General features: G+C 45.5%; 1 protein-coding gene across 1 annotated transcript; it reads right to left on the reverse strand.

Annotated features, from left to right (window-relative positions):
* Nucleotides 1-1,167: 1,167 nt before the first annotated feature.
* Nucleotides 1,168-13,634, reverse strand: LOC144730795 (neurensin-1-like). The gene is made up of 2 exons (XM_078611552.1): nucleotides 13,401-13,634; nucleotides 1,168-3,165 (listed from the first exon to the last, which is right to left on the reverse strand). The coding sequence occupies exons 1-2, from the start codon at nucleotides 13,632-13,634 to the stop codon at nucleotides 2,767-2,769; spliced, it is 633 nt and encodes a 210-aa protein (XP_078467678.1). The 3' UTR covers nucleotides 1,168-2,766.
* Between the last annotated feature and the right edge of the window lie 5,176 nt (nucleotides 13,635-18,810).

The following is an 18,810-nucleotide window of genomic DNA, read 5'->3' on the forward strand; positions in this document are numbered from 1 at the left end:
AACCGAGGCACCTGCGCGCACCACCAGCCGCTCTCGTCGCTTGCCATCGCCACGGCGCACGTGTGCTCTGGGGGCAGCATTCTCGCCCCCATGATTGTCGTCCCGTCGCTCTTTGCAACCGGCGGCCCTCTTAACGGCGCGTCCTGCCCAAGCCAACGTTTCTGAGCAGTCGGTAACCTGCACGTGTCCTTGAAGCCTGTGCGCTCCTCTTTCTGTCCCTCAACGTAATTCCAAGCGTGCACCTCCCCGTGCTTCTAACCACGAATTTAAGTTTGTGTTCTTTTTGCTTGGTCGACGTCCATATTGCTGATGTATGTATGTTGAACTTCTTTCGCACCATACGTAGCCAACCATGCTAATTGGAGGTGCGGGAAATCCGAAGTGCGGGATCCATGTCATAGCAGATAGTACGCATTCAGTAGCAAAGACAAATACTTCCGAGGGCAAACACGTTGGAAATCATTATAGAATTCGTGCATATGCATGCTTATTCTTCCTTAATAGTCTTGTGTGAGGTGTTGTAGGTAGGTCTCTCGTGCTATAAAAAATATTGTTTGCTATCTTGTGCTTGTATTTAAATTGACCCTCCAACTGAGAGGGTTACCCTTGAATATCCTCATAACCTTCCAACTGTGACTTGTGCACTTTCCACCGTGGCACACGACAGTATAAATGAATGGAAGTGAGGTGCCCGGGTGGTGCAAGGTTCACATTACTCAGTAGGCTCCACTGATGCTACTATGCTATATATGTTTTATTTTACCACGTAAGGCCCACTGAGTTATATATATAGCTCTTTTTCAGAAGCGACCTGGCTATCCTAAATGATAGCTCAACGAAGTGGCTTATCATCATGTGGAAATTTAGAGCTGCCAAATACTCTCAAACTCATGTTTTGTGAATGTGGAGGGAAAAGCCGGAGGACTCGGAGAAAAATCCACTCGACCACGGGGAGATAAGAACACGCAAACTCCAATTATACAGGCGTCAGGGTCGAGATCGAACCCACAAGCTCCTGATTACCAGGCGAGGTACATTCCATCTCGCCTCGGTGGTACACAATTCAGGCCGGGGTCCTTGATGGAAGAGGCTTCTCAAGTGGAGGGGAGAGTTAATGGTCTCACCCCAGACACCAATTGATGAAAAAAACACCGTATTATAGAATTAATTTGAAAACTTTATTCGAGTATGGCTGTGTGTGTGTGTGAGACTCGTCAACATTTGTTGCTTAAGTCGCCGTCCTTGCATCCGTTCTCCGTAGACCACAAAGGTGGGCGAATTAGGAATGGGAATGTAACAGGACTGTGAACGTTACCAGTGAGTACAGCCGTAAAGCTTACTCATTGCGACTCTGTACTAACGGCTTGCTGTAGGCCAGGCGGCTTGTGTAGTAGCAGCAGCAGCAAATATGTAGCAGCAGCACGCACAACAGCAGCATCATTCAGCATGCACAGCAACATCATTAGACTGTTCACAGCAGCAATCTGCTGGCTATGTACGGTGCGAAAGAAGTTCAACATTCATCAAAGCCTTGTCTGGCATCATATTCCCCGATATCCTTCAGGCTTGGTCAGTCTTAGTGGGGCTTGGTGAAGGTTGTGTGTGATCCTGATATATTGTAGTCCTCATAAAAAAAGATGTCGTCTAGTTAATCGGACATGTACCAATAACAATGAATATGCCAGGTTCCAGACAGTAGTACACAACCTGAAGTTGCCATGACACACCCTGTGTGTGGGGTCAAAATAAGTTCCCCATAATCACCCAACCCCAATATGCGTGAAAAAGCCTAAAGCAGATCGGGCGAATCCGATGCCAGACAAGGCTTCTGAAAACAGACTGCTACTGCCGCACGGTCCGCTATCTATTAGAATGGTTATGCCATTTGTACAACACGACTGCGCATATACAACTTACACAATTGCTGCTTCAGTCGAAAAATGTGTTCCTTCATAAATATTTTGGAAAGTTTGGTGCAATTCCATGGCTTAAGCAGCTGTATAGTTGCGTTTAAAACGGTTCCCAACATCAACAGTTCTGTTCCAACGGTTGCCCTGTGATGTTGGAGGAATATTCATCAAATAATGCTACTGCTGTTAGGCATATTTTAAAGACCCTGTTGGAGTGCTTGAAGATTACGCCATTTTGTGTTGGTATCGTGGTCTGAATATGCAAGTTTAAAAATTACCTATTTGACACGTCTATAATACGAATATTTGTTGCTACAGGTCCCCGTTGAAAAATATATAAATACCAATGTGCTTTATTCTGGTTAACTTGAAACATTGGATAAAATTGTTTAAAACGATTCATTTTCCCAAAACCACGACAGCGACGTGTTTTCTAAAATCATGTATTGTCTCCTATCACTGCAACTAAAAAATACTGTAACAGATTATTAATGTAATATATCCAGGATGCTGCTGCAAAAGATAGATGTACATCTCTGCACGGAATCATTTGACATAATGGTGAATAACTACCCAATCAACTGCATTCTACCGACAAAAATAATCCGCAGATATTCAGTCACAACTGCCTCACTGCCTGTCACACCATGAGCAGCCAACAGTACAACTCTACCTTTCACTGTTCATCCAGTCTTCACACCGATTCACGGTATTGCCTTGATTCTAGCACCTCACCTATAATTGCCCTGTTGTTAAAGCGACCAAACGATCGAGGTCTCATTTCGGTCAACACCCTTTTCATAAGTTCGGACAAGCCGATTTTTAAACACTCCCAAGAACAGCCACGCGGTGCCACTCAACCCGTTTTTACGGAGGGCTGAACGTTCAGCACCTTGGACAGCGCTACCGGCAGCTTCTCAGCGGCACGGGCCCAGCCACCGCGCGCTTTGCCATCGCTGTGTCTCGTTTCCCCTTGCTCCTGGGACTGGAACCAAGCGCCTTTGTCGTCGCCCGAGCGGAGGACAGAGCACGCCGACAGGACGATGCCGAGGGCGAGGGAGGTTCCACCCAGGCAGAACAGGATGGCGCCGGACAGCTTACACATCTCCAGCGCTCGGTTGAAGCGCAAGGCGTGCTTGTCCACCACGAAGAAGTCGCCCTTGCCGAACGACTCGATCTTGGGGGGGATGAGGTAGCCGGTGCACACCACTGCGATCCCGATGAGTAGAATGATGCAGCCCGTCACACCTCCGGCCTGCGGGCCCAGGTGAGACATCGCGTTGGCAAATCACACCGTGGACCTGGGCAAGAATCGCTGGCTTTTTCCATGGGGATATTTATTTAAACCTTGGTGAATAAACCGTCTCTCACCTCGTTGAAAATGAGTGCCATTAACTAAATACGGTACAACCAGAGTCTTTGCTTCTGGAATAAAACCAAATAATGATCTGCATTGCTGTTCATTAAACTGACCACGTGGCTCCCAAGCCACGGGTTATCTGTAGAGACCGCAGCTGTAACCCACAACACAGGGCAATGCTGGACTTGCATTACAATCAGTCGGGGTAATTTGCTCCTTTAACAATGGCTATCACCTGCATGCCGTTTTCGAGAAGACATTAAAAAAGCATTGCCATTAACACCAATACAGTTTTTTTTTTATATAATGCTGAGGACAGGTAACAACTAAATAATAAAGAAGGGATGAAAAAAACCAGTAAAGATTAATTATCTTTGAAAACAGGCGTAGACTAAAATTTGATGCACAGGTGCATCCCTGCAATGTTTCATTATGTCACGTACGATGGAAGGGTTTTCACCAGACAGAGCCCCTCTTGAGGGTATGTTGGCCTGCTCTTCCACGCTGGCTGATGTGTCCCAATTTAATTTATTTGCTGGACAGAGGCGTGGAGTGTTTGCTGCATATTATACATGGAATCCAGGAAAGCCTTGCTCAGTTTGAATGTACCGAAGGGTTCTGCATTGAAATGTTTCGCCACTTCTTTTCTAAGAAATAATGTTGCATGTTACAGAAAGCCAGAGTACCTGGGAAAAACCAGAAGTGACACAGGACAAAGGTCTGTGCAGAAGTGCCCACGAACGCATTTTCTGTATGACTCTCTTACCTTGCAGCCCTGCGGGATTGAGAGTCTAAAAAAACTCCACAACGACCCTTGCCTCCACAGTGCTGGAGTGCAGTCATCTTGGCACAATGCCCGGCTTTACCAAAATATCCAGCATTTAATTATCCTGTCTACTCGGCTCTTAATGGTGCCCTCGGCAATGAAGGATATGACCGTGTCGTTACATCAAGAGCATCACAAAGGAAATTCGAAGTCAATAATTGAGAGGGTGCAGTAATATAGCACTTACATGAGAAAGTATGTTACTATCAAAATAATGCAGTTAACTTCAAGATAAAGCCAATTCAGCAACAGAGTAGGTTTCATGACTAAAACTAATAATTGTATAACGGTCAATTTACTAACCAACGTAATTTACTAGCAAAATTGTTAAAATACGAATACAATACATTTACATAATTTATATTCAAAACTACGATGCATTGTAGTGCAGAGTATGTGAGGGGAACGCTGAACAACAATCAACGTAATAAAAAAAATATGAATTCTCTAAATGTATATTTGAACAATACGCATGATTTGAAAAAAATAAACCACCGCGATTACCCTCCGAGAATGTAATATTTTCATCCAGTTTAATCTGCGCTACAAATATGTAAAGCACAGAAGTATTTTGCTTCATACAAAAGATTCATACATTATTTCGAGCCTTAATTGTATTCCATTTTGTAACGTTGCAAAAAATATCACAGTTTTTTTTTCTTTAACAACACAGATTCGTCTGTGGACCCAGCAATTGTGATTAACACAGAGGCGCAGATTAGAATAAGTAATGTTATATTGGGTTAGACAATTCCCCCAAGAAAACGCATTCGGGTAGAGCCTATTGTCCAAAGGTAAATCACAAGCATCACCGACAATGCTGTTGCTAAATCAATAGAATATCCAGTGGCAATGGTCAGCAGCATGCATATCATAAGAACATCTGACGAGAGATGAGAGACAAGAGCGGCAGCAGCAGCAGCAAGACAGCGCCGCAGAGTTCAGAGGCCACGAATGGACACGGGCAGCTCGGACAGGAAGGGATGGAGCAGAATGGGGGAGTATTTTGCCCAGCGGCGGGAAGCTCCAGGCTGTACGTGTATGGATGTTGTAAGGAGCCAAGCGTGCTGCCAACAACAGAAGCAGTAGCACCATTATCTAGAGTGCAACTGTCTAGCCTATGCTGCCCATAACTTCCATTACAGGCACTTAGGACCGTGATCTTATAATAATAATGACAAGCATCGACGAACCCGAACGATTAAGGGGCCGTCCATAAATTACGTCACGCGATTTTTGACGATTTTTGACATATATTAAAAAGTATATTTAATTCTAGATTTGAAGCTTTCGTGACTGTAATGATTCATATTCTTAGGTTTTTTTCGGTAAAGTCACGTAGGTAAAAACATTAAAAAGTAAAATAAAATAAAAATAAAAATCACGACGTTTCGGAGGCAACACAAGCTTCCGTCTTCAGGTGGTACCGTCACAGCCACGACAGCTGTATCAAGTAAATGAGAGATTGCAGGAGTTACCACTGCGTTTATATAATGGTTGGAGAAGGTGGTGGGGCAAGGGCCGCATACTTATTATTAATATGGTAAGGTGAGGTTTGAGACTAAGAATAGACTGCATAACAAAGGCTGAGCCTTTGTTATGGAGAGGTGCGGTTTGTGACTCAACCTGTAACAAGAAGACCACCACTAAACATGGTTAAACAGTAATGGTTGTCTGTCAAATAAGATTGGCAAATAAGTGTAGTTAAATCTTTTTTGCATGGTTAATCACATCTTTCCAATGATTACTCAGTTTGTAACCGTCATCACGGTTGAAATTATGTCTGTGTTTGTATATTTGTATGGCTTCGTGTACAAACCTTTGATGGTAGCCAGGAGGTTTGCAGAGAACCTTGGTCTCGGAAAATACAATTTCATGAGAGCCCACCGAGTTGTAGCAATGATCGGCAACGGCCGAAGAATCAGTTCTGCCGTGTTTCAGATCTGACTTGTGCTCGCGGACACGATCAGAAACATGACGTTTCGTTTCTCCAATGTAGCAATCACCACAAATGCAACTCAATTTATAGACTCCAGGATACTGTAAGTCAGGAACGACATCCTTCACAGATGGAATCAAATCACGGATTTTATGCACTGTACTGAATCGGACTTGGATCTTATGTTTGTTTAGAATTTTGGAGATCTTTTTGGTCACGCCTGCTATGTATGGCAACGTGATAGTTTTGGTCGGAGTTTCATGTGGCTGTTTCTGTATGGTGGGAGAGACAGCTTGGCGGATAGTGCGGTCAGAGTATCCGTTCATCCTGAGGGCCCGATGTACATGTCTTAATTCACCGGCCAGGTGGTGTTGGTCAGCAATGCCATGGGCTCTGTGGTATAGCGTTTTGATGAGAGAATTCTTTTGAGATGGGTGGTGGTGGGAATCCGGTTTTAAGTAGGAATCTGTGGTGGTGGCTTTCCTGTAGACAGAATGTCCCAAGGATCCGTCAGGCCTCCTCTCAAACACATCTGCTGCTGTGTCCTCACCGAACTCTAAACAGATCTTATTTAAAGCTAGCCTATCACTAATCTCGGAGAGAATAAGGTTACACCGATCTGAACTCGATAATTTAGACAAGACTCTCTTACAAACACATTTAATGTTAACACAAAAAATGTCACCTTCCGATTGGAACCACGTTGATTACATGACTTCTCCTTCTGCTGACTCAATGTCAGCCAAATGCAAAGCTAACCTGATTTCTAAATTCAACCTCCTATCTAAGAAGAAACCAGAGCCACACATCGCAAAGCTGGATGTTAACAAGACCGTGATTAATCAGAGTAACATCCCAATTTTTGACAATCTAAAAACGGTACTGGCCAAAGGACTAAATTTCGCCGTCACCCCTAAATATATACCAGTAGAGGATATGATTTCTCAGATTGATGTAGCCCTCAGAGGCATAGGACACATCCATGCGGATGTAGCAAGAGCTGAAATAGCTACTATTCTTAATAATGCTAAGAAACCCACTAGTAACATCAGCAAAAACGAACGCTCTGAACTCGCGGACCTAAAAAAGAGAGATGATGTAGTCATCCTCTCGGCAGACAAGGGCAATGCCACGGTCATCATGGATAAAGATTCATACAACAACAAAATCCTGGACCTTCTTAATGATGGGAGTTACTCCAAAATTAAAAACGATCCCACTAAAAACCTAACGACAAAAACCAACAGTATCATCACGAGTTCGACTTCCCTAATCGAACCACGCAAACGTCCCTCTCTAAAACCATCGGCGGCTAGACCTCCCAGACTCTATGGTCTTCCCAAAATCCATGAAGAAGGCACCCCGCTACGACCCATCGTGTCGACGATAAACTCTCCTACGTACAAACTAGCCCGTTTTCTATCAGATACTCTGCTCCCCTTCACAGGCAAGACTTCTTCGGCAGTACTCAACTCAACCCAATTAGTCTCTATGGTTAAGGACATGGTACTATCTCCTGATTACATCCTCGTCAGCTTTGATGTAGTATCTTTGTTCACCAAAGTCCCAGTACCGGACACCCTAACAATAATTGAGGACTTAGTCCAACATGAATTGAATTCTGATGTACCTGCGCTGGTTAGGCATTGCCTCACCAACACTTATTTTACCTGGAATGGCACCTTCTACAAACAGAATGAGGGTACCCCTATGGGCTCCCCCTTGTCACCAGTTATAGCCAACATGTTCATGGAAAAGTTTGAATCAGACGCCATCCAGACATCCACCCTGCGTCCTTCCTTGTGGAAGAGGTATGTGGACGACACTTTCGTCATCTGGCCACATGGCCTCCCAGCATTGAACCACTTCTTGGACCACATCAATTCTAGACACCCATCCATCAGATTCACCATGGAAGTGGAGAAAGACGGTAAACTACCATTCTTGGATATTCTGTTTGAGAGGAGGCCTGACGGATCCTTGGGACATTCTGTCTACAGGAAAGCCACCCACACAGATTCCTACTTGAAACCGGATTCCCACCACCACCCATCTCAAAAGAATTCTCTCATCAAAACGCTATACCACAGAGCCCATGGCATTGCTGACCAACACCACCTGGCCGGTGAATTAAGACATGTACATCGGGCCCTCAGGATGAACGGATACTATGACCGCACTATCCGCCAAGCTGTCTCTCCCACCATACAGAAACAGCCACATGAAACTCCGACCAAAACTATCACGTTGCCATACATAGCAGGCGTGACCAAAAAGATCTCCAAAATTCTAAACAAACATAAGATCCAAGTCCGATTCAGTACAGTGCATAAAATCCGTGATTTGATTCCATCTGTGAAGGATGTCGTTCCTGACTTACAGTATCCTGGAGTCTACAAATTGAGTTGCATTTGTGGTGATTGCTACATTGGAGAAACGAAACGTCATGTTTCTGATCGTGTCCGCGAGCACAAGTCAGATCTGAAACACGGCAGAACTGATTCTTCGGCCGTTGCCGATCATTGCTACAACTCGGTGGGCTCTCATGAAATTGTATTTTCCGAGACCAAGGTTCTCTGCAAACCTCCTGGCTACCATCAAAGGTTTGTACACGAAGCCATACAAATATACAAACACAGACATAATTTCAACCGTGATGACGTTACAAACTGAGTAATCATTGGAAGGATGTGATTAACCATGCAAAAAAGATTTAACTACACTTATTTGCCAATCTTATTTGACAGACAACCATTACTGTTTAACAATGTTTAGTGGTGGTCTTCTTGTTACAGGTTGAGTCACAAACCGCACCTCTCCATAACAAAGGCTCAGCCTTTGTTATGCAGTCTATTCTTAGTCTCAAGCCTCACCTTACCATATTAATAATAAGTATGCGGCCCTTGCCCCACCACCTTCTCCAACCATTATATAAACGCAGTGGTAACTCCTGCAATCTCTCATTTACTTGATACAGCTGTCGTGGCTGTGACGGTACCACCTGAAGACGGAAGCTTGTGTTGCCTCCGAAACGTCGTGATTTTTATTTTTATTTTATTTGACTTTTTAATGTTTTTACCTACGTGACTTTACCGAAAAAACCTAAGAATATAAAGTATATTTAATTAAGTAGAACGTGTTGTCTATATTTATTTAAAGTGGCGTATTTTGATGTCACATTTCTCAACCCCCCCCCCCCTCGTCACACATCGTCACAAATGTCTGACCCCCCCCCTCCAGGTGCGTGACGTCATTTATGGACGCCCCCTAACCTTGCTGTATCCCATTATCCAAATCATTACGGAGAGCTCAATTTAATTCATAATGATAAATTGTTAGTCCAACTGTTTTAAAAATACGGATCGCAGTACAGTATTTTAAACTCACTGTGACCTAAGAGGATTGGGGAAATAAAGATGTGAATGATAACGGGGGAAATATTAGTCACATCAGATGTGCTGAGGACAAAAACGTCCAATGATAATATTTGTGTGCTCCCATCGTTCGTCTTGTTCGTGATGTTTACATTGGTTGTTGTTGTCGCTTGCTGATCCGCCACTGATTTCCTCCTCTTGCAGTCTAAATCAAGACTTTGTAATCCGATTCTGAACGGAAGGTAATGTTCGGCCAACGCAACTGGGAAGGGTGCAACGTTGAGCTCAGGGTGAATGTGAGAATAAACGAAAGTCAATGCTCAAACAAAGTTCGCTGAACAATTGGAGACGAATGTACGAGACTCACAAAACACGTGGGCAGAATGAGCAGAGCCACGAGAGGCATTGAAGGCAGCCCCAACCCTGCTCCCCCAACGTGAAATAAAGAGACGGGTAAGAGCAGTTTGACGTGATTATGGGAAGATGTTGTTGTTTTCTCTAAAGCTTTCACGGACATCGACTGCTTCGTATTGTAGCCAAATGAATAGCTGCATGCTTTCTGTAGGATACTGCTGTTTGGCTGTTTCTTGTGTCTGAGTAGCGTTTAACTCAAATGATGGATGAGACCCTTACTTTGTTTAGACCGTAATGTTGACTGTAAAATAGATTGATAACGGTTTGGTCGTTTGTATGAAATAAAATCAATCTACGGTAATGTGTATCGAGAGATATATATAGTGTGTGTGTGTGTGTGCTATGTGAGCTGCGTGTATGGCGGTTTCTGCAGCGATGCACGTGGGAAGAGGGACGGAGTCATCGTCGTCGTTGTTTGACTTGCCATCACGGTGCTGACCTACTCACTGATTGATGCCCAGGACGCGGCATTGATTTGCAACCGACGGAAGGCAATGGGCCTTAGGGAGGGTGGGGGGGGAGCATGTCATTAATTAAGAACATTTCTTTTTTTTCTTCAATGTTTCGTGACTGATGATGTCTATTTTTAGGTTTGACCTTTTTGCCGTTAACAGCCTCGGCTATGGGCGCCACGGATGCGACAAAAAACACCCTCGCCTGGTGTACAGGACGTCGTGGATTCTATCGCGACCCTGACGCCTGCTGTATATTTGGAGTCTGCGTGTCTCTCTCCCCATTGTCGCGTGCATTTTTCTCCGGGTCCTCCGGTTTTGTTCGCCTCCACATTTAGAATCAACTTCACGCGTTTAGAGTACGTGGCTGCTGTACAATGCCACGTGAGAAGCCACTTTGTTGAGCCATCATTTGTGATAGCCAGATCGCTTATGAAAATTGCTCCATAAGTGCTCAGCGGGCCTTAACTAGTAGTAAAAAAAACCCACAAGTTTAGTTTATCATTTCGTGTGGGTGTTTGCCGCATGGGCAGGTCGTGGGGTTTGGTTACTATCTCGGCCTTGTCAAGATCATCCCGACGGCCTACACGGCGGGGGGAGGGGCTCCCTGGGCCGTAGCCCCCCCCCCCCTCGAGCCCCCCCCTCCCTGTCCCCCGTTCAGTGGTGGACTGATGAAAGGGCGGCACGGCGTAGCCAGTCGGCGCTGCGAGGCTAATGAAGTTGTAAAATAAAAAAAAGTATAAAAATAACATTAGGACGGTATCGCGTGCACAGCCCAGGGTCAACACATCGATAAGCAATTAAGATAGATTTAACGCAGCGCTCGGGGAATCAGCGCTCATTATGCATAATTCACACAGGCACAAGCTTTTAGTGGTGCTATTAAAGCGTTATCATATTGCCCATCGATTGAGCTCTTATTTGTACACATCACATGTTAAAAATATCAGAACCGCCCTGAGGATTGCACGTGAATGACCAGTGCTTTATCTGAGTGTACCCTGGGGGATTTGAGTATGCCACATGTATATACAGTACTCGGAATACCGTTCGGATTAAAACAAATTCTGACATCACATTTGCAGATATTTAGGAGCAGTCTCCGTCTTTCGTACTGCCGGAGGGAAAAGCAAGAGGTTGTGAATCGTCGCCTGGCAGTCGAACGCAAAGTTCGTTCAACCAGTCCAAGGAGGCAGCTGCAGACGCCGTGTGGATGTGTGTATGTGTGTAAGTGTGTATGTCTGTATGTGTGGATGTGTGGGGAGCGGTAGTGTAGCGGTTAGCGTGCTGCATTACAAACCTGGCGACCCGGGTTCGATTCCCACTCACGGCAAACATCAGTGACGATTATCGGAACCGGTCCTGGACCTCCCCTAGGTCGACTCAGCCTCAAATGAGTACCTGATGCGATATGTAAACATTGCCGCTAGGCAGACAAAGGCGGCTGGGCGTGGTGTTGGCCACCCACCCTCTCGTGTGCCGTGCTGGCCTTTTTAGGTGCTCGCTAACAGCACTTGCCCCTACAGTCTGGTAAGGCTATACGGGGGATCTTTTTTATCTTTATGTTGGACTTATTACGCACCGTGCGAAACCAACCGTGCTCGTGCTCATCGGAGGTGCGGGGGAAGGACAACAAACTAAAGCCCTGAAATAAATGTTAGATCTAATATCCAGTGGCGTAGTGACGCCATAATCATCTCAGGGTGTGCGGCAATCGGTCAGTTGGGGCCCCAATATTTGATTTGTCTCGCACGCTTGCACCCTGGAGGCTGTTGTGTATCGCGGCTTCCTCTTGCCTAATCACATCGTCGTTACGCTCACGGTCTCGAGCATTTAACGCTGTAGGGGCGCTCCGTCTTCTTTTACACTGTTGTTGAAAACATCTCACGGTAGTTTTCAAGGAGGCCCCAACTCGTTCCTTTGGCTACGGGGAGGTGGGGGGAGGCAAGGCACCCCCTGCCCCTATGCTGGTTATTACGCTAGTTACGTAAATTACGCTCCTGATAATATGAGAAATCCGTTCCAGACGGTCGCAGAAGCACGCGCGATGCAGTGACCGTCTTTGTTCGATGGCGAGCCAAAATCCCCTGCGAGGATGACCAGAGTTCGTGTGATGATGGTTTATGATCTTTGGCTTACGCTACTTAAGGGCATCAACGAGACAGCAACGTTCATATTTAGTACTCTATACGAAGGCCATGAATGGTTTTAGAAACTGGCGGATATTGGTTTTCGTGCCATCTGGTGCCGCCACGCGTTCCACCTGTTACCATACTCGGACATGTATTCACACAAGCAACCATGGTGACACAATTGCACAAGTGGCAACAAAGAATGCCTGGCAGTGCCTGCTCAGTGATTGGCCTCTTTGTGCGTCCACAAAAGTCCACTCCAAAATGAACGAGTCTGCTTTGATGTGTGTGTAATGCACATGGCTGGAAATGGGAAGAAATTACTGGGGGAAGTCTTAAATGATTCCCTCCCACCTCCAATAGATCTGAGGAGAAGGAAGGGAGGAGCTTCGCTCTGTGTGTGGGTCTCTGCGTGTGTTTGTGGGTCTGTGTGTGTGTCTGTGGCTCTCTATGTGTATCTGTGTGGGTCTCTGTATGTGTCTGTGGGTCTCTGTGTGTGTCTGTGGGTCTGTGTGTGTGTCTGTGGCTCTCTATGTGTATCTGTGGGTGTCTCTGTGTGTACGTGGGTCTCTGTATGTGTCTGTGGGTCTCTGTGTGTGTCTGTGGGTCTCTGTGTGTGTCTGTGTGTCAATCTGCGTGTCTGTGGGTGTCTGTGTGTCTGTAGGTCTTTGTGTGTGTATGTTGGTCTCTGAGCATGCCTGTGGGATTCTGTACGTGTCTGCGGGTCTCTCTATTAGCCTAAGCGTCTACCTGTGAGCAAAAAAAAATCATTGATTCCTTCCAGAAGGCAGTCAATCGGGTTCAAATTTTCACTCCCATCACAGCGTGCGTTCCGGGGCTTTCCTGCCCATTTTCACCGCTGGTAATGGAAAAATTTGTGGAACCTTTATTCGAACATTAAATTACGTTCCTTGGGTTGCATCAAACAGCTTGACACACAGGCATACCACGTGAGCGGTGAAAACTGCAGCGAACGCGACAGGATCCCCTTACATTGTACATGCTGGATGCGCACAGGCGATTTTCCTTCTCCAGCTCGTCAGAGCATTGGTCATCGGCCGCCCGCGCCGTCTCGAGTCTCGGGTTTCCGCAGGCACCCCCCTCCGACTCGGCGCCGCATGGTCCGCCGCGGTAGAAGTAGTGCAGGTAGGAGTGCACGCCGTACTGACGGCTGTGCACCGCCTCCTTGTGACTGCAGAAGGAACACTCGGGGCACGCCATGGCCATCTCTGTGGTCTGGCAGACGGGCGATGGCTGGCGACAAAAACAAAATGCGGTTATGGTTACGGCACCAATGCAAGATATTTCTCGGAAGCCGAGGTCAAGTGGAGGTCATCGATTGGCAAACATCGCCGATGCCACCGCAAACTTCCCTGCCGCGCATTTTGCACGGTGAGCACTCCGCCAATGAGACCACAAGGCGACTCGCGGTATCGCGTCGGTCTGGCTCCAGCTCTTGGCCCCTGTTCACCAAGATGTTCGTACCCACTTACATTTCTGTCACAGTAATCAGCGCCGTTACTCAATCCTGCACACGTCCATAGTGTATGCAGTTCCTCTTCCAGATGATTTTTACCATGCTCTTTTGCAGTATTCCATCGAGAAATACAAAGTTACTTGTGATATCTTGCTTTCAAAAATTGCTCAAATGTTCTACATGTATATATACCCAAAGCCAAACGTTTGTTTTCTAGTTGCTTATAGTCCAGCTTTCAATACATCTGCTTTACGGCATCCACCAAATACCTGTCCTGCTTAGGCAATACAGTGAGGAAAAAAAGTATTTGATCCCCTGCTGATTTTGTACGTTTGCCCACTGACAAAGAAATGATCAGTCTATAATTTGAATGGTAGGTTTATTTGAACAGTGAGAGACAGAATAACAACAACAAAATCAAGAAAAAAGCATGTCAAAAATTGTATAAATTGATTGGCATTTTAATGAGGGAAATACGTATTTGACCTCCTCTCAATCAGAAAGATCTCTGGCTCCCAGGTGTCTTTTATACAGGTAACGAGCCGAGATTAGGAGAACACTCTTAAAGGGAGTGCTCTTAATCTCAGCTTGTTACCTGTATAAAAGACACCTGTTCACAGAAGAAATCAATAAATCAGATTCCAAACTCTCCACCATGGCCAAGACCAAAGAGCTCTCCAAGGATGTCAGGGAAAATATTGTAGACATCACAAGGCTGGAATGGGCTACAAGACCATCGCATAGCAGCTTGGTGAGAAGGTGACAACAGTTGGTGTTATTATTCGCAAATGGAAGAAACACAAAATACTGTCAATCTCTCTCGGCCTGGGGTTCCATGCAAGATCTCACCTCGTGGAGTTGCAATGATCATGAGAACGGTGAGGAATCAGCCCAGAACTACACGGGAGGATCTTGTTAATGATCTGAATGCAGCTGGGACCATAGTCACCAAGAAAACAGTTGGTAACACACTACACCGTGAAGGACTGAAATCCTGCAGCGCCTGCAAGGTCCCCCTGCTCAAGAAAGCACATATACATGCCCGTCTGAAGTTTGCCAATGAACATCTGAATGATTCAGAGAACAACTGGGTGAATGTGTTGTGGACATGATGAGACCAAAATGGAGCTCTTTGGCATCAACTCAACTCGCCGTGTTTTGAGGAGGAGGAATGCTGCCTATGACCCCAAGAACACCATCCCCACCGTCAAACATGGAGGTGGAAACATTATGCTTTGGGGGTATTTTTCTGCTAAGGGGACAGGACAACTTCACCGCTTCAAAGGGACAATGGACGGGGCCATGTGCCGTCAAATCTTGGGTGAGAACCTCCTTCCCTCAGCCAGGGCATTGAAAATAGGTCGAAGATGGGTATTCTAGCATGACAATGACCCAAAACAACACGGCCAAGGCAACAAAGGAGTGGCTCAAGAAGAAGCACATTAAGGTCCTGGAGTGGCCTAGCCAGTCTCCAGACCTTAATCCCATAGAAAATCTGTGGAGGGAGCTGAAGGTTCGAGTTGCCAAACGTCAGCCTCGAAACCTTAATGACTTGGAATTGATCTGCAAAGAGGAGTGGGACAAAATCCCTCCTGATATGTGTGCAAACCTGGTAGTCAACTACAAGAAACGTCTGACCTCTGTGATTGCCAACACGGGTTTTGCCACCAAGTACTAAGTCATGTTTTGCAGAGGGGTCAAATACTTATTTCCCTCATTAAAATGCCAATCAATTTATAACATTTTTGACATGCGTTTTTCTGGATATTTTTGTTGTTATTCTGTCTCTCACTGTTCAAATAAACCTACCATTAAAATTATAGACTGATCATTTCTTTGTCAGTGGGCAAACGTACAAAATCAGCAGGCGATCAAATACTTTTTTCCCTCACTGTACATTTGTTAACCTCACAATCTTCCGTATTATATAATTCATTAGTGAATGATATAGCACATTATCTTTTATTTTCCGAAAGCAATTTATGTTTTTATTAACCAAAACACATTATGCATGTTGATATTGAGCAGATAAATATTTTACATGACATATGCAGAAGAATGTGTTCATCATGTTCACACTAACTTAGGATATTCGATTTGATGAGTTAAGTTGTTGCACTTGTTAATTGGGGCGCCACGGTGGCGAGATGTTAACTATCTCGCCTGCTATACAGGAGGTGGTGGGTTCGATCCCGTACCTGACGCCTGTATATTTCGGGTTGCATGTTCTCCCCGTGGTCGTGTGGATTTTTCTCTGAGTCCTGCGGTTTTCCCTCTACATTTAGAAAAATGCATTTGGAGTACTTGACTACAAGAAATTTCCACATGATAAGCCACTTCGTTGAACTAGCTATCATTTGTGGCCAGGTCGCTTAAAAAAACAATTAGCTCGGTGAGCCTTACCTGGTAAAATAAAAATAGCGAGTTGATTCGGAAAAAAACATCACAGCATGTCCCTGTGTCTCCCAGGAGGCTAATTATCGCCTTTAAAATCTCATTAAAAAAACTATTGTATTGATACATGCTGATGTTTTGTTTGTTTGTACACTAAAAGTACGCGGTGGTATGTGTATTTTATTTATTCCAATTTTCCTGGCCAAAATGCAATCCCACGTTAGGTCAATATCTATCTGCGAGTGTACGCACACTCAGTCATTTGTTACAACAGCTATATTTTAAAAGGTTAGGCCAGCCAAATTGGACACGGCAAAGCAAATGTATGCCAGGTTTGTACAAATCGGATTCAGAATTACCTTGGGTCGAACGTGACTGTCGTACAAAAGATATGGAGGACACATAAGCCTTGTAGGATGGGATAAGACCCCAGGGAACAAACATCCTGCAGTACGCAACACAAATTAATGTCAACCGCCATCGAGAAACTCTAGCATGCAGCCTCTGTACCATTTGATCAGGACAATATGTGCACATCTGGCCAGAGAGTACATTGGCAAAGTTCTGAACTCACGGCACAGAATCCTTGCAAGTGTGCGCTCTCAGGTTAAAATATGAGCAAATATTGCAGACGGCTCAATTATCCACGTTCTGGTGCTGTGTCAGGACGTCACACAGATCCACGTGAAACGAATTACACGACGGTGCTCCCCCGATACTTAGAAACTAACAACGCGTTGACGAAAATAATTCAAATGAGACAGCGTGAAAGCGCTGCACTACAGCGAACCGAATATGCTTTTTGACGATTTTTCTAAAGGCACTTTAATGGTCCATTGTGCGTAAAGGTACATCCATTCATCTTTTTTCCTTTTTCGCAATTTGAACATTTCTTGCTGCGCATGAATGGCTGGAAATCTCTTCTAATGGCACATCCATTCATGGACACTTTGCCTGGTGCAGGGCTGCCCATTCTATCTTCCTTCGGGAATATCTGATGGAGGGCGGACAATGACAAAGACCCATGGTCATGCTGTGGGATGCGTGGTACAGTACTGCAAGGAACAACGTGTTCCCGTGCACGAATCCCTGGGCAATGCGATGCCCATTCATCAACCGCAGATATCTCAAATTGACACGTCGAGAGTAAATATTTATGATTACCATCAGGCGATAATTTGCACCGCTGCGGAATCCTATTCGGGAATTAATTAGGCGTGTGGGACAGTGGGTTTGGCTATGTTTCCAATGCAACGATTTACTCGATGCATTTTTCTCTATGAAGAATCGTCACAAGCACGATGTACGTATGAGCTTTCTTCACACCGCACGGAGCCAAACGTGCTAATGGGAGGCGCGTTAAGGCACCACGAGCAATTGGCAAATCATTTTCTGTTTCACGAATCGCCTAAAATAAGATTTACCTTTAATGTATTCTGACAAAAAAGAAGTCTAATTTGATTTACGACCTCATGAAGCATTAATTAGTCGTAGAGCGCATATATTTAACGATAATCAGTTTTTGCACGGGGAAATTCAACCATGGGATGTTTTAAAATTGTTTGTACGCCGAACAGCTGATATCAGTGGGGACACCGCTCGATGACAGCGCTCACCACTCCGGTGAAGCCTCGCTCGCGCGTCCGTGCCACATTTAAAAGACACGTCTTGCGATTAAAGACACATGTTGCAATGCAGGCAGCAGAGGAAGACGATACCATACGTATGTGTAATGATGTGAGCTGATTTGATACAGTTGATTGGCAGTGCCGGTTGGGTTTATCTGACCACATTTGACCACATCGGTCAGTTGATGGCATATTCGCGGGCGCGGAGCGGTACAGTACAACAATGGATGTTGCTCCACTGCCCTCTGCCGCCATTCGCGTTCACGACTCGATCCAAGGCGTCCAAACACGCTGGTGTGTAGGGACGGTCACCCATCATCAAGGCGCTACCCAGGCTCGAACTCGCCGTGCTTGCGAGACCTTCTCACGAGAGCCGGCGCATTCCGCGCGGTGTGGCCAAAGGCAAGATGTGTCCGAGGACGAAGTGAGGCTGATGCGAGTGGTGGTCGCGTGAGCGGGCTGCCGTTAGCCGCAGCGTGACGAGCAGGACGCCGTGAGCGGTGCACCGTCTCGAGCAATCGCGGCGAGTCTGGAACGCTGTTGGCGAGCGGGGCTTAGGGGCCATCCATTGAGTCGGTATGCACACATCTGTCACGACTTGACCCCTCCCACTCTCCATGTACGCACACCCCCCCCCCCCCCGAATCCTATAGAACGGCCGATATTTAATCCACGCAGAAACGATCAAGGATTAATAATATTAACGTGTTTAAGCAACCGGACAATTTAACTCATCTTCTTGGTTCTTTCGGTAAAGTCACGTAGAAGGGAAATGATAAAATAATAAAAATAAAACATAATAAAATACAATTCTCACGACGTTTCGGCCACAATGCAAGGAGCCGTCCTCAGGTGAAGAACATGTCTGTCAGAAAGACAGCGTCTGAATGAACTGCTTGCGTTG

This window comes from Lampetra planeri, chromosome 2 (assembly GCF_965212315.1).
Source record: "Lampetra planeri chromosome 2, kcLamPlan1.2.h2, whole genome shotgun sequence".
NCBI classification, from domain to species: Eukaryota; Metazoa; Chordata; class Hyperoartia; order Petromyzontiformes; family Petromyzontidae; genus Lampetra; species Lampetra planeri.